At 39.6% G+C, this 15,798-nt stretch overlaps 1 protein-coding gene across 6 annotated transcripts in view; it reads right to left on the bottom strand.

The window, feature by feature from the left end:
* mpp2 (MAGUK p55 scaffold protein 2) overlaps nt 1–15,798 on the bottom strand; it is a 72,765-nt gene that overhangs the window by 17,880 nt on the left and 39,087 nt on the right. For 5 of the 6 annotated variants that reach the window (XM_008113533.3, XM_008113532.3, XM_062958239.1 and 2 more), the window contains exons 3-6: nt 9,242–9,360; nt 5,125–5,277; nt 2,451–2,600; nt 1,370–1,597 (exon numbers count right to left, since the gene is read on the bottom strand). In XM_008113533.3, coding sequence (XP_008111740.2) covers nt 1,370–1,597; nt 2,451–2,600; nt 5,125–5,277; nt 9,242–9,360 — 650 coding nt within the window. The remainder of the gene's footprint in view (nt 1–1,369; nt 1,598–2,450; nt 2,601–5,124; nt 5,278–9,241; nt 9,361–15,798) is intronic. The other variant, XM_003222642.4, reaches the window with a different exon arrangement.

The raw sequence follows: 15,798 nt of genomic DNA, 5'->3' as shown, positions 1-15,798 counted from the left end.
GTAATGTTATGTTGTAATTACTGTATTTACGAATTTAGTACCAAAATATCACAATATATTGAAAACATTGACTACAAAAATGGCTTGGATTATGCAGAGGCTTGGATAAGCGAGGCTTGGATAAGTGAGACTCTACTGTACCAATAAACAATAAACATACTTTGATAAAATCCTGGGTTGGCTCCTAAAAGGGAAGTGGGCCAGAAAAGTGCAAATAGTGTACGATGCAAATTAGGAGAGAGGTTATTATTATTATTATTATTATTATTATTATTATTATTATTATTATTATATTATGACACAGCAAACAAGATAGATATGCTGGATTTCATATCACAAAATCACAAGTCGAACACTTCCCAAGTGTCTAGGACTGTGTGTTGATGATGATGATTATTATTATTATATACTGCCCTATCTCCTCAGGAAGGTGCTTTTCCAACATAAAAGCAAAGAATCCAATTTACCATACAACAATGTGAACATAATAAAAATAATAAACATAATAAAACAAGAACATACAATTTAAAACAATCCACAAAAGTTGAAATCCAGTTTCAATATGCTCCATCAATGGGTTCAGTGTACCAGTGACAAGCTCGAGAGTGGACATGGCCAACTATGATGGACTAGGCTGGAACGAATGGATCAGAATATCAGAATACTGTAGGGCCAGGTAGTGGATAAGGTGCAAAGCAAGGTCCTAGTTGTTAAAGGGGGGGGCTAGGGATTAATCCTGCTAGAAAACCTGCACGAATCACCAGGTTTTCAGGTCCTTGCAGAAAGAAGACAGTATAGGGGCTTGCCTGATTTCTTTGGGGAAGGTGTTCCAGAGTCGGGGGGCCACCACCGAGAAGGCCTTCTCCCTCGTCCTCACCAACCGTGCTTGTGATGGCGGCGGGAGCGAGAGGAGTGCCTCCCCAGCAAAACTTAGGTAAGGGGAGATGCGATCACAAAGATAGGCAGGGCCTCATCTGTATTATCTATCAAGTGTTATTATCTATCATCTATCTATCACTGGGTTCCTTCAATATCTGAAAAGGGGACCGATACTGACATTAAGGTGCAATGATGACTCAATTACAGACTCTTTAACTGGCTGACATTCCAGTTCTAATCTTAACAATATACTAATATCTTTGAAAAAGCAAAATGAAAAAGAAAAGATGGAAAGAAAGAAAGAAGAACAGAGAATAGAGAAGCTGAACAAACTGTCACCTGTGACGCATGCATTGCCCACTCCCAACAAAGAAAATTGGAAAGATTTTTAAAAAATGTTTTTTCTATCATAATTGCAAAAATATGTTCTACTTTTGCTCTAGTCAGCAAAGGGCTCGCAAATAGCAGTGCAAGGGAGGATGTATCCTACCTGGCGTGGTGGGTGTGGCTCCTGGTAACTGGGCAGGATTTTGAGCACGACGCTTCCACTGGCATTTTTGAGCACCTCCTGAAGCGCCCGAGGGTCACTGCCCACTTCCTGCCCATTCACCTCCTTGATGATGTCGCCCACATGCAGCAGCCCTTGCTGGTCTATCATGCCACCATGCAGGATGCGTGCAATGACCAGCTCGCCACGCTCCACCCGGAACGTAACACCCTGGAGGACAAAAAAAGAGCATATGAGTCACCGTCTATTGATAAGTACTTGTGACGAGGAGTCTGTCTAGCATTCTCACAGGGAGGGTTCCCCATCATCCTTCCAGACCAACATTTGGCAATGTACAAAATTTTCACCTTTCAAGTCCTATATAGTTTGGGTCAAGATTACCTACAGGATTGTCTTCTCCCATAAAACCCACTTCTAGCAGGTGTGTCCAGATGAAATTATGGTTTTTTAAAGGATACATTAACATGGCACAGTGGGTTAAACTGCTGAGTTGCTGAACTTGCTGAATCCAGGAAGCAGAGTGAGCTCCCACTGTTAGCCCCAGCTTCTGCCAACCTAGCAGTTCGAAAACAAGCAAATGTGAGTGGATCAATAGGTTTTGCTCCAGTGAGAGGGTAACAGTGCTCCAGGCAGTCATGAGGAATCAGTGGACCCATGACCTTGGAGATGTCTACGGACAACCCCAGCTCTTCATCTTAGAAACTGAGATGAGCACCATCCCCCAGAGTTGGACATGACTAGACTTAATGTCAGGGGAAAACCTTTACCTTTACCTATTAATGAAATTTCATATGTATTGATTTTACTCTCAGCCCTTTCTGCATCCATGGATTCAATCATCCACGGCTTGAGTTTAACGAAACAAAAACCCATAACGCAAACCTTGATTTTGCCATTTTCCACAACGGACACCATTTTACTACACCACTATGCATAATGGGATATAAGGATCTGTGAATGTTGTTATCCATGTGGAGTCCTGTAATCAAACATCAGATCTACTAAACACAGGTCTTAAAATTAAAAAATGTAGACAGGCCAATGAGGAAGGATGTTTTCTCACCAGGTGTTCTCCGGCAGTCTTACGAATCCCCACCATGCGCACAGCATCTGGGGGCACTGGCTGGTTGTTGAACATGGGGTCCAGGATGGGGCTGGGTGGAGGAGTCTCGTAGCTCTTGGAGGCAACAGAATCGTGAGTTTCCAAAAGGGACTGTGAAGTTGGTCCAGCAGAGAATGAAAGTGAAGATGAAACAACACAAACAAGGGTTGATCAAGCAATCAAGAAATAGTTTTCTAAGATCTATAGAGATACTCGCAGAAAAGCCTCAGCAAGCGAGAGTCCAAAAGTGGCAGGCTAAAAGCCAGAACCTCAATCCATCGCTGATACCAAATGAAAGACTCCCTCCTGGACACACAGAAGACTGGGCAACTTGGAAGGCACCGAACAGACTGCACTCTGGCACCACGAGATGCAGAGCCAACCTTGAGAAATGGGGCCACAAAGTCCATGACATGTGAGTGTGGAAAAGAGAAAACCATAGACCACCTATTACAATGCAATCTGAGCCCTGCCACATGCACAATGAGGGACCTTTTTATAGTAATACCAGAGGCACTCCAAGTGGCCAGCTTATGGTCAAAGAAAATTTAGTACAATACCAAGTTTTTAACTTTGTGGTTTTTCTATACATTATAACTGTATTCTCAATTCACTTCTGTTATGATAAATAAAAAATAACACATCGTTTTGTAGTTTTGTCTTAACATTGTTCTTCCTTGCACCAATGGTTTTTATTCACTAAATAGCATTATAAGCCAATCTTTAAATGTCCTACTTATCTATTCCACGCAGGGATTCCCGTTCTTTTGAATGCCAAGTTTTAAACTTTGTGTTTTTCGATACATTACAACCGTGGATCACTTTTGATATGATAAATAAATAAATCGAGCAGAGATCCAAAGCAGATTGTGTAAAACATTGAGTGTGAAATTCCTCATGGGCAACTTAGAACTGGACAACCTGGGAGACTCCCTTTTGATCCATAAAGACAGCTGGCAAGGTCCTTCTAGTGATGACACACTATTTGTACACACTTATGTACAATAAAGACTAATTTCAATGAGCCTTCATAGCATAGGTCACCTTAGTATGGAAGTTCTTGACAATATTACTGTATAACAATGTAATATATTGTTTTATATTGTATACATTATCATTGCTGCACATCACCTTGAACTCCTCAGATATGGCTGTTTTGTAACTATTCACAAATAAATAGGATTCCCTAGTTAGACTTGATACATGCCTCCCTCTCCTTCCCTATGTAAAGTATCAAAGTATCAAAGCAAAATCTCTGCAAAACCCTTCTTAAAATCTGATACTTTAAATTCCAGACCAATATCTGAAAATTTTACCTTTTACAGCAAAGATCAGCATGCCATCAAATCAACTTCAACTTATGACAGATCTATTAATAGGAGATCTCCAAGATTCTCAACCATTACTTGTTCTGCTCAGGTCTTGAAAACTCAGGATAATGTATTCCTTAAATGAAATAATTCTACCTGTAGTGTGGTTTCCATCTTTTCCTACTTTCCTCCACTTTAGGAAGCATTATTGCCTCTTCTAGTGAGTCACACAATCTCATGAGATGCACAAAGTCCAACGGCTACAGTTTAGTCACCTTTGCTTCAGCCTTGATTTGCTACAATTGTGGGAGTTGAAGTCCAAAACACCTGGACGGCTGAAGTTTGCCCATGCCTGTTCTACAGTTTAGTTCCAGCAAATGTAAATTTAGTAAAGAAGTTCACATTAAAATCAAATTCATTTTTTACCCATAACTATGCAAAGGAGAGGTTTATATAAAAACACCACATATAGAGCCTAAAGGCTTAAATGAGGTTAAGATTGTTTTTTTTAAAAAAATAACCCTATTAAACAACCTAAAATAGACACAACATCATAAGTTCCGCATTAACTGTTTTCAGCAACCAATCCCTCAAAAAAAAACCCAAACCCACGAAAACACCAAAACCTAAAATAGACACAACATTATAAGAAGAACATTATCTGTTTTCAGCAATCAATCCCTCAAAAATCCCACCCCAAAAAGCATCAGTAGTTTCTCTATATATAGCATTGTTTAAAGTTGTACGGTCCAGAAACTTTATGAAGCCAAACATATCTGAATAAGGCAAATTGCCTAAATGGGAGATTCACATGGTTACCAAGTTCTGTGTTGGAAAAGGTGAACAGAAAGGCAATGTAACTAATTTATAGCATGAGCCAGATGTTTCGGATCTCTAATACTGGCACAAATCCCCATCCCACCCAAAAGGGAGGGGTGCCATGTGCAAATCTCAAATAAATCCCACACAGTAAGGATAGTTTTTTGAACAAAAATAGCTCACCATGGTGCCAAAAGAGGTCCACTGACAAAGCATAAGTTGCCCCTCCAAACCGATTGCGGAATAGGACAAATGACTTGTCAATAAACAGTCCAAGAAATTATTTCAAAGATGCACATATTGACACACCCCACTCTATGTTTTCCTCTCTCATACATACATGATTTCACTGGTCTTCCTTTTACCTTCTGTTCTCTCTCTTTCTCTCTCTCTGACAGGTAAATGGCAAGAAGACTCCAAGTGAGTCCCAGTTTTCTCCATGAAGGTGGCATAAATTCTCTGCACAAATCTCATCCCCTCCCGCCCGCCCCTCGCTTGTTTTCTACCTGGAAGTGAGGTTCCTGGAGGATGCGAGCCAGTTCTGCTGCCGTACTGTCTTGCTGAGCGATGCGAGTGATGTCTTTCAGGATCTCCTGGACCAGCTCCAAATTGTTGTCCCTCACGGCCTCCAGCTTTGTCTCCTCCAGCCGCTCATGAGCCTGGAGGGGAAAGAGGGAGGGTGGCGATAGGGTGAGGAGGGGGGATTAAAGGCACACATAAACAAACAAAGGCTGGCTAACCCGGTCATCCTTCCAACACTGGCTCACATTTGCAAGCAGGGAGGCTGGAGATCATAATGAAGGCTTGGGTGTTCCTGTGGATTCCCTAAGAACGTGACCTCCAAGTTTGAAAAAGAAATTAAAAGCATCTGACGCATACATCTCCACATTAAACAGGATCAACCCCAGGCATCTGCTAAGATGGACAAATTTGTCAAGTCTTTCCAAACAGACAGGGAAAAGGACGAGAGTGAGATATACTATGGACAGCATGAAGAGAATAGATTCAAAACATCACACACACACAAAGACACGAGACTCCCATGTAAGGTGCATACTCAGATATAACAGTGCTTTCCCTCGCCTTTCATCGAGTGCTGCCAGAAATCAAACAGGTCTTTGCTCTTTGAAAGATGAATCGCTACTCTGGATGAGCCTCAAGGAGCGGGAGACAGATGCAAAAGAAAAGGAGCTAAAAATAATAGCCTCTCAAATAGAATCTCGGCGGTACCCTCTGGAGTAAGAAAATAGAGGGAAAAGAGGCTTTATGTAAGTCAGGTCTTATTTCTACAACCCATTTTCATTGCTGGAGCTAGCACTAGAAAATACAGATGTTGGATGCATTTATACTAACATCTTTGGCAGGAAATTTTTATATTTCTATTCTTTAGTCATCTGGGAATTCTCTTTCCTGGACCTCAGTACTCTACAGGGACCATGCTGATTGGATTTGCAAGATGTATAGTTTGAACCAACAGTTAGGAAATGTACAATGAAAATCCCTTATCCAAAACTCCATATTTAAAGTTTCATTATCCTCGCTCCAATAAAAAATCCCTCCCCAAGAAATTGTAGGTATTTCTAGGTTCTCTAGTGTCATTCCGTGGTATGTTTCCAGCCCCAAAATAGTCAAAATATAGGGCCCACCATTATTCACAGTTCCAGGTATCCATGGGACTCTTGGAATCACTGTGTGCTACATCTTTAGCTGGGTCATAGGGGGCCACAGTAGATGTTTGTAATTCGGGGACTGCCTGTACATACATTTTAAACATAGCAAGTTCCTATGGACATTTACATCTTGATGATCTGCCTCAATTTGAATTACTCAAGGTTACTTAAAACGGAGGAAAACCAATAAACACGGTGAAGAAACAAAAACAAATGGAAGAGTACAAACTACAAGCAGAGAACAATAGATAGTACAAAAAATCATATAACAGCAAACACACTGGGGAGCAGTTGATATGCTACAGGGGAAAGGGAACGGTAACAAAAAATCTCTACTTTGTGATAGGAAAGCATGCAATAGTTAGACTGACTCTACTTTTTGGTAGATTAGGTAAATGTCTTAGATCAGGCATGGGAAAACTTTGGCCCTCCAGGTGTTTTGGACTTCAACTCCCACAATTCCTAACAGCCTATCGGCTGTTAGGAATTGTGGGAGTTGAAGTCCAAAACACCTGGAGGGCCCAAGTTTGCCCATGCCTGCCTTAGATGGTAGATGTTGACAGGTGGTGGCAGTAGCAATCTCTTACCCATATCTCCCAAGAAACACAGTAGTGCTTCTCTAGTGAAAGGCAGAGTTGTATGTACCACGCAGATTGTTCTGAGCCATCTGTCAATTCATCTGCCATCTTCTGTTAGGTGCTTATTCCATCAATAGCACTAAAAATGTCTAATTGGCAGTACAGTGACTTTCAGTTTATGGCAAAGTTGGGAACCATGTAGCCGTATAGGTGTTGTTGGACTCCAAGTCCCATAATCTCTAATCAGTATAGCCAACTGGGAGGGAGACTGAGAATTATAGTCCAACTATGCCTGAAAGGTTGAATCTTCCCTGGTATATAGAATGGATAAATGACACACGTTTGTTCATTGTTTTGGGCAACAAAATATCCTGGGTTGGAACTCATAATGGTAATTGGTATGTGTCACAGTTTGATAGCAAAAGTGACACATATCAAATTATACATGTTATTTCATTTGTACAATCATCTAAATATCAAAACTACAGTATTTTTAAACAAATCACAATAGTTTAGGCAGTTGAATTGGGAAGATGGATTTCCTTCTCCAGAATGCAAATCTATGTGAAATTAGCTCAAATTTTGAAGATATGCCTCAGAGATCTGCTCTGAGATAAGAAAAAGCCACACTCAGTTTCCATGTCCTAGAACTGTGTCCTATACTGAGAAAAAATAGGAGTTATAGAGCCTTGCAAAAGAACTCAGTTCTTTAGTAAACCTTTCATATTTTCTCCCTTTTCCATGTTATCACCTTGAATGGAAATGGATTTAATTGGATTGTTACCATGTAATGTACACAAGACATACAAGGTAGCAAAGTGCCACATCAAGTGGTAACAATGCCTATCAAATTTATTTTAGTTTTAAGTAAGGTCATAACACAAGAAAATCTGGAAAACAGAAAGTGGTATGAATATCGCTTCAATGTACTGTTTATCATGGGGAACTCTAGCTGAAATGATGTCTTAAATCAAAGCAGAAATATTGGAAAAAAAGCAAAAAGCAGACATTTATGAGGTTATCAAAGCTCAAAAACTGATCAAACCAGAAATGGGGCAGAATTTGCTTAATCCAGAATGTTATATGAACTTATTCAACTCCTGTACTAATATATATTGGAACACAGATATCTTTCAGGCTTCATGCTTTTCCAAATTTTGTGGTTCACTTTAAAGTGCAAAAACATAATATACCTTCAGAAATGTATATATTAGGAAAACTTGTATTAAAAACAGGTTAGAGTAAACAGCAGCTTTAAACCATTCTTTAGGAGAAATAGGATGAGAGTGTTCATACTAAGGAAATATTTGTTAAAAATGCATACATTAAAGTGTTCCAAAAGTTTGGATGACAGTGATAAGAATGTATATGAGTTTGTATGATGGGACTGATTATTGTAACTCATAACTTCCAATACATGTGAATTTATGTGTGGTGTTCTAAGATTAATGTGGACACTGAACAAAGACTGAAGATTAAATACATGTAAAACAGATATGGATCACAGATAGACTAAAAAAGACCAGCCTGAACACAATTTAAGGAAACTCAATCCAGAATCAGTCTGTATTCTGGAAAAAAAACCCCACACACAGAGCTATGGGAAAACATACTGTTCTCCTTAGGAACGAGATGTGCAGTGGAACATTTAAGTATGTTTAAATGTTCTTGTTATGAAGAGATGGCAGACAGAAAAAACAGCCCTAAATAGTATGTCTCTATCTGGGAACCTCAAAATGTGTTAAATCACAACCCTCATCATGACTAGCTAGCAAGGTCAATGGTTCATTTGAATGGCGTTAGGTTGGAAAAGCCTAGGTTTTAACTTTTGAGGTGGAAAAAATAGCAGCAAGGCATTTCTTAGCACAGTGGCCCATATGTAATGAGCAAAGTAGCTCCATCAATTGAGATTCGTTCTTGGGGATGCATAAACTAAAGATGCCCTCCTTTTGGCAGCATCTTAGATTAAATGGACCGCCCATTAAGGTTCTTCAAGCACTGGTTCTATGAAATGCCTTCTGCTCATGTCCAAGGTCTTTCACTTTGTTATAACTTCTCACTTTCCAGTCACTGCCACTCCATCAGCTGAAGACTTTGGTGGGCCTTTCTGCAAACTAAGCCTGGGAAGCTATACAGCAAATATTACCCAGGACATCACATGGGGCACTCCAGAAAGGAGTGACAGAAAAACAACTCTTTCCAAGAGAAGTTGAAAAGAAAGAGTATAAAGTAAGTGGTCAGTCAACTAAGATATTTGGTAGATTTATTAAGGAAATGATTAAGAAGGAGTAAGCAATGTAGTGAAGTGGGTGGATCTGAAGATGGAGCTTCTGCTCAGCTACTGTCCCATGCCCGACTACCCCTTTTAACTGTACCTTAGCCAATGATCTTACTATTGGACTCTCCATGAGGCCACGGAGAAAGATGAGATCCAGATCTCCAGCTCCCATAGAGTTGGGGAGGTCACTGAGGTTGTCCAGGACCTGCTGCATGGCTGTGTAGAGAAACAAATATATTATTACTATCAACATAAGCATCATCATCATCCACCATCACCATTGCTACAGCATATAACAAAACAAGGGTATCTAGAACTGCCAGAGTAAAAACTATAATGGTTGTGAAGAAGACAGAATTTCAGCAGACAGTGCTTTACACACAACCCAGTAATAGGCAGCACTTGCTGAAATTCACTCTTCCACACAACTATTAGAGATACAGGAGTTGTCTATAGCGTTCACTCTGGTAACCGTATATATACATAGTTGGAACCCTGCCTATACACTCCCAATATGCCCAACAGATGGGCTGTGGGTAAAGGGCAGAAACCAATCAAAACATATAGTTAGAATAAGGGATAAGGAAGGAACATCAAACAGTTGATACCCTGATCTCTCATATCAGCACTTTATGTAGGCAGTCATGTGTATACATCAGGCATTGTGTCGGGTCCATGTGGTTACTTAGCACACAGGCAATCAAGCAACACTTGTAGGTCTTGGATGGCCATGGCAGGCAGCCACAGACATCTGTCTCATCTCCAGCTAACCAGTTCATTAATATGCAACATAACCCACATTTTACTCTCAGACAGGCAGCTCAACAGGGAGGAAGCCTTTGGAGAAATTATGTCAAAAATAATCACATGCCTGCTAGGCATTAACTGCTGCAGTTTTGCAAACACATGCCTGTTATTTATCTCTGGATAGAACAGCCCCCATACCCTGTCTTACCTGATGCCAGGCAAATGTTGGTTTGCCCTTCCCATGCTTTCTGTGGAAGATACAGTCCCATCCTGTCTCTCCCATATTGTCTCCTCCTTTATGTTCATGCAAACTACAGATGCAGATGAATAGTCTTACATGAAAAGAGGAGCGAGCTACCTCCAATAAGGAGCAATAGTGATAATCTTTGAATGAATGCAAGGCCACTAACACTGTTATTATTCACAAAGCTCAGAATGATGCTACCACCACAATAGTCAGTGTACTGTGAGTAGAAAAGTCTACATATTATACAAGGTATAAATTCTGGGACCATTTGTGTAATATGATTTTTACATAATATCTGGAATCTTTCTCTACAGCCACAATGCTGCTAAAAGTTGGAAATACAGTACAGCACAGTGTCAAAATATTCCCCCATTCACCCACATACCTGCTGTCCAACAGAAGGGAGAGTAACAGAAGGGAAGACTCACATTTTGGGGTGTAGTCTGCTAATACTAAATTCCCAAAAGCAGCCTGGGTGTGAAATCTGGCAGGAGACCCAGATCTGTGGAGCCATATACAATTCTTGACAAGAAAAGATTCTATCTCCTTCCTCTGCAGATAGAAATTATCAAAGTCCATTCTGTCTTCTTCCTCTTTAGAGAGAAATGACCTTCTGCATTTCTCTCCCCTGAGAAAGGAATCTGTCTTCTTCCTCTGCAGAGAGAAGTGGTAGAAGTCCACTTGAATCTCTCTCCCCTGAGAAAGGAGTTAGGTATTTGTCTCAGTGGAAGAAGTGTAGCCAGACCTCTGTTGTTTCTCTCAGGAAGGGAAGGCTAACAGGGATTTAGAGCTCCGTGCCTGAATTATTTCTCTAGATGACTAAAATGGGATTGTTGTACTCCAGACATATTTCAATAAGACGTGATTTATTAGGGGGGAAAATACTTCATAAGATACAATAGGAAAATAGATTAAATTAGAATCAAAATTAGCTTGACAGCAATTAACAACATCAACAACAAACCACTACCACACTCCAAATACACTTCCCACAGCAACAACAATTCTATCTCAAAAAGATGCACTCTTACACTATATATATATATATATATATATACACACACACACACACACACACATCTGAGACTAACAGACTGCTAAAAGTTGCTCATAAACCTCCATTTAAGAAATTCATCTTTCAAATCAAAATAACTAATGTGTTCATCACTTACACTCATATATACCCAGTACTTTATTAATACGGATAATAAATAGGCATGATAATATCTTTAATTGGATATTTCATTCTGCATACACAAAACCTGTGGTGATACTGCACTTTTCAACTGGGAAGACTCTCAATGAAGTATTCTTTGTAAGCTGTCTGCTTGCATTTTTCAACTACAGTGGAAGGCGACTTACAGAAGATTTCCAAGCCATGCTCCATACTGAGACACTAAAAGAAGTTCAGATTCTTCTTTTCTTACCCTACTGACAGGACGGCTTATGATATAGATGATAGTTGCTATTGTCTGTCAAATTTCCATGACCCCATAGAGAATCTTTGCATGACAATGGCCTCCTGCCCAATATATCAATCCACAATTTATGGAAGGACTTATGAAGGGAGAATGGAGAGCTGAGCAGCCATAGCATTTATCTTGTATAAATGTCATACATTGTACATTAACCATGTGATATATGATTTGGGGGACCAGGGTTGACATCATAAGATGTATGAAGTTATTCCCCTGCACCCTGTGCTGGCAACCTGTGCCATAATACATATGTATGTCTTTAGGACTTGAAAAAGACTTTTTGTTTTTTTGCTCTGATAATAGCTACTCCTCTGGAATTTGTCACTTTCATTACCATGGAGAACACACACACACTCGGCCTTTCACAGGTTGATGACTTCCAGACTTCTACTCTAGTGATCTCTCTACTGTTCATATCAGTTGCAGTAACAGGATTGGGAAAACTGCTCTAGTTCTGAGCCTCTCTTTTTTCAAAACTGGTGGTTGCTTCTTCTTCAAATGATAATTCAGACAGAGAAGGGAATCAGGCAACCTGCTAGATATTGTTCTATTACAACTCTCAGAATTCCTTAACATGGGCTACACTAACTAGGAATGATGGAATCTGAGCATTTATTACAAGACATTCCTGGATGCCAAAGCAAACCAATAATCACCCATAAAAGATCCAAAAACTTAAGAGATCTTATGATCCATTCAGAATACAACTCTCCTACTACATCCCATAAACTGGTCACTAAGGGTCACATTAGCTGTGGCCACTGCAATTGTTGTCAGCAATCACTCAAGGGCAAAATATACTCCCATCCAACACTTAACATCAATATTACATTACAGCATTTGACAACATGTTCTACTGATAATATGGTTTACTTTAATACAATGCCCCTGTGAACTGTTATACATTGGAATGACCACCAGACTCCTTAAAACCAGGATAAATGAACATCGTTCTCGCATAAGGAATGGGTCCACTGACTCCTCATTGCATATACATTTTAATGAAAAAGCCCATGCGTACCATAGCTTTAAATTTTGCACCTTGGAAAAAGTATTGCTCAGACTAAATGCAGATGTAAAAAGATGTCTTCTACAAAGAGAGTCTTTTTGGATTTTCAAACTACAAACTCTATTTCCTCAGGGGCTAAATGACAGAATAGATTACACCTGTTTTCTGTAGCACCTTAAGAGGCATCCTGGAACTCTTTCATTTGCTCGTTATAGAACCCCACTCAAAACAGAGCCAAAGCTACTAATAAGAATGTAAGTAGAGAAGCGTGTTTTTTCTATCATTTGTTAAACTTTTCCTTAGCAATGTTAATTTGGGGAGTTTCATATATCCATTGTTTGTATGTTGTTTCACTCCTTTATCTAGCGTTCTAAAGCATAATAAGATAAAGACAGGCATAACACCCAAAGAAGTAACAACGAAACAAGGGGAACAACCCAGGAGACCTTGTTGTGTACCAGTCTTGGCGTTGCATATCAAACAAAGAATTTCATTGAATATAGAAGCTGTTATCTTGGAGACTGAATTTCTTTACTACGATTGACATTGGCCCAAGATTTCACGCAGCTCCAGGAATAATATGGACTTGGTTGTCTCTTTATGTCTGTTATTTACTTCTTGAACATTATACCCTTTGTTGGATTATGACATGGAAATTGTAACTTTACTTTTGATACTGTGAAAGTAACTTCTTTATATGTAATATAATTTGAAGTAACTTACTCTCAGGTAAAGTTGTAGAAGCCAGATTTGTGTTACATTCCTTGTGAGTTACACAAGAGTGTATATACACATGCATTATTGTTCTGTGCTGAATACACATGCCCAGTGTGAAACATATCTCACCATGTTAAAACAGTAGTTGTGGCACTTAATGAGACATGCCACATTATCACAGAATGTCTACGCCCTACACCACTAGAGAAATTATAATGTTTAGCCGGTATTGCACTACCTGGCATCAGTTGGGAAGTAGCAGCCAGTAATGAAAGGACCAAGGCATTGACATCCCTGGCCCATGCTCTGTTCGATATCAGCCAGCAAGCCAGCGCCTTAAATCAAGAAATAGCTTCCTAAGATCTATAGAGATACTTTCAGGCACACCTCAGCAAGTGAAAGTCCAAAAGTGGAAGGTTAAAACCTGGAACGTCAATCAGTGGCTGATACCCGGTGAGAACCTCCCTTCTGGGCACACGGAAGACTGGGCGGCTTGGAAGGTGCTGAACAGACTGCACTATGGCACCACGAGATGCAGAGCCAATCTTAAGAAATGGGGCTACAAAGTGGAGTCCACAACATGCAAGTGCAGAGAAGAGCAAACCACAGACCACTTACTACAATGAAGTCTGAGCCCTGCCACATGCACAATGGAGGGCCTTCTTACAGTTACACCAAAAGCACTCCAAGTGGGCAGCTTCCAGTCAAAGAAAATTTAGCATTCTCAATTCGCTTCTGACATGATAAATAAAAAAAATAACACATAATTTTGTACTTTAACATTTGTCTTAACATTGTTCTTTCTTGTATCAATGGTTTTTATTCACTAAATAGCATTATAGGCCAATCTTTAAATGTCCTACTTATCTATTCCACGCAGGGATTCCAGTTCTTTTGAAAACATAGTGTTGATTTATCTTCTAGAAAACAGGTCAATTTATCCCATTCCTTCCAATTCCTCTTCTTCCAAATCATGTTTGAGATTATCGTAGAATTCTTTCAATTGTTACAATGTTATAAGCCGGAGTCTGCTATTACTGAAATGAAAAGATAGTCCTTCCAATTTCTTCCATCTGCATGGAATGTTTTTCTTCTTAAGCTTCTCTGTCAGGAAAGAATAGTCTCTTCTCTTCACCAATATATGTCCTGGAATGTCTGTGTTCCTTGATATGTCGATTTAGTTTCTTGATATTTTTGTAGAATCTCATTCTGAGACATTTCTTGATAAAATAGCATCACAGGTGCATTTTGTCCAAATTTTAATTGGTACACAGCTGGGATGTCAAATTGATTGTATGGTTCCTTTTTAATTAGTGTCTATTGCCACATTTTACTGATTATTTTATTTAATTTGAGTTGTGTTCCTGTTAATTTTTATATGAATGGATTTGTGTAAATTTAAGTGTTGTCGATTTTTAAATGTTGTACTGTATTTTATGTATTGTATGGCACCATCATGTGCTAATTTGTAAGGCGCCTTGAGTCCCTATGGGAGATGGTGGTGGGGTACAAATAAAGTTTTATTATTTATTAGGTAAGTTCAGCAGCTCAGTGCTTTAACACACTGTGCCACTGGGGGCTCCAGCAAATAATAAATATTATTTATTATATTATATTTGGACGTGATGGGAAACCAACAGAAAATAGTAGCTAGGGCTAGAAAAGATTCCAACCTGAAATTGCAGTTAAAGTTGACAATACAAGGCAAAATTAATTGAAGGATTCCCTCTGTATAGAGTAGCTTCCTTCATTATTTATTTCACAAAGTAACAGCATCATCAGTTATTTCACTATTTGGTGAAAACAATGTTATTATTGCCCCAACACTCCTAAAAGTAACATTACACAGCTATCGTTGCTACTTGTAACACAAGTTCTGTCCATTTCCTACTCTCCTTCTGTTTCTGATGGTCCGATTCCAGGGAGAAAATGAGTAATGTCTCGTCCAAGGAAGGGTTGCCATTCACTGGGCTGTCATTCATGGCTGTCTTTTGAAAAGATGCCAAGGGAGACGCCTCCTCCTTCCGCTGCCAGGGCAACCATCTCTGGGTACCACAGCCCCATCTCTGCTCCTTTTTGAGTGACACGTGTACTCTTTCACATCTCTTTCTTTCCATCTTAAATGAGATCAACTCCTCCCCAAAACCCAGCCAACAAGGAACAAAAGATGCTGTATCTCTCCCACTTTCTCTGAGAAAGAGGGAGAAAATCAGAGAATAGTAGTGTACAACGTGCCAGGGACTCTGGGATTCTGAATTTTCTACAGTGCTGCTCAACAGATGTGGACTGAACTCTGCAGTGACAACAAATGAAACCAGCAGATTAATTCGTATGGACTAACTACCACAATTTAATTCTCTGTGCACATACCATAAGCATGGTTTGCTGCTATATAGCACTCACCCCACCCCCAAGGATTAAGACAGTAGAGTTGAACAGCTTTTAAAATTTAGATT

This window comes from Anolis carolinensis, chromosome 6 (assembly GCF_035594765.1).
Source record: "Anolis carolinensis isolate JA03-04 chromosome 6, rAnoCar3.1.pri, whole genome shotgun sequence".
Taxonomy (NCBI): Eukaryota; Metazoa; Chordata; class Lepidosauria; order Squamata; family Dactyloidae; genus Anolis; species Anolis carolinensis.
Note: the sequence above shows the minus strand (reverse complement) of the source record. Positions and strands in the feature narration are given on the sequence as shown.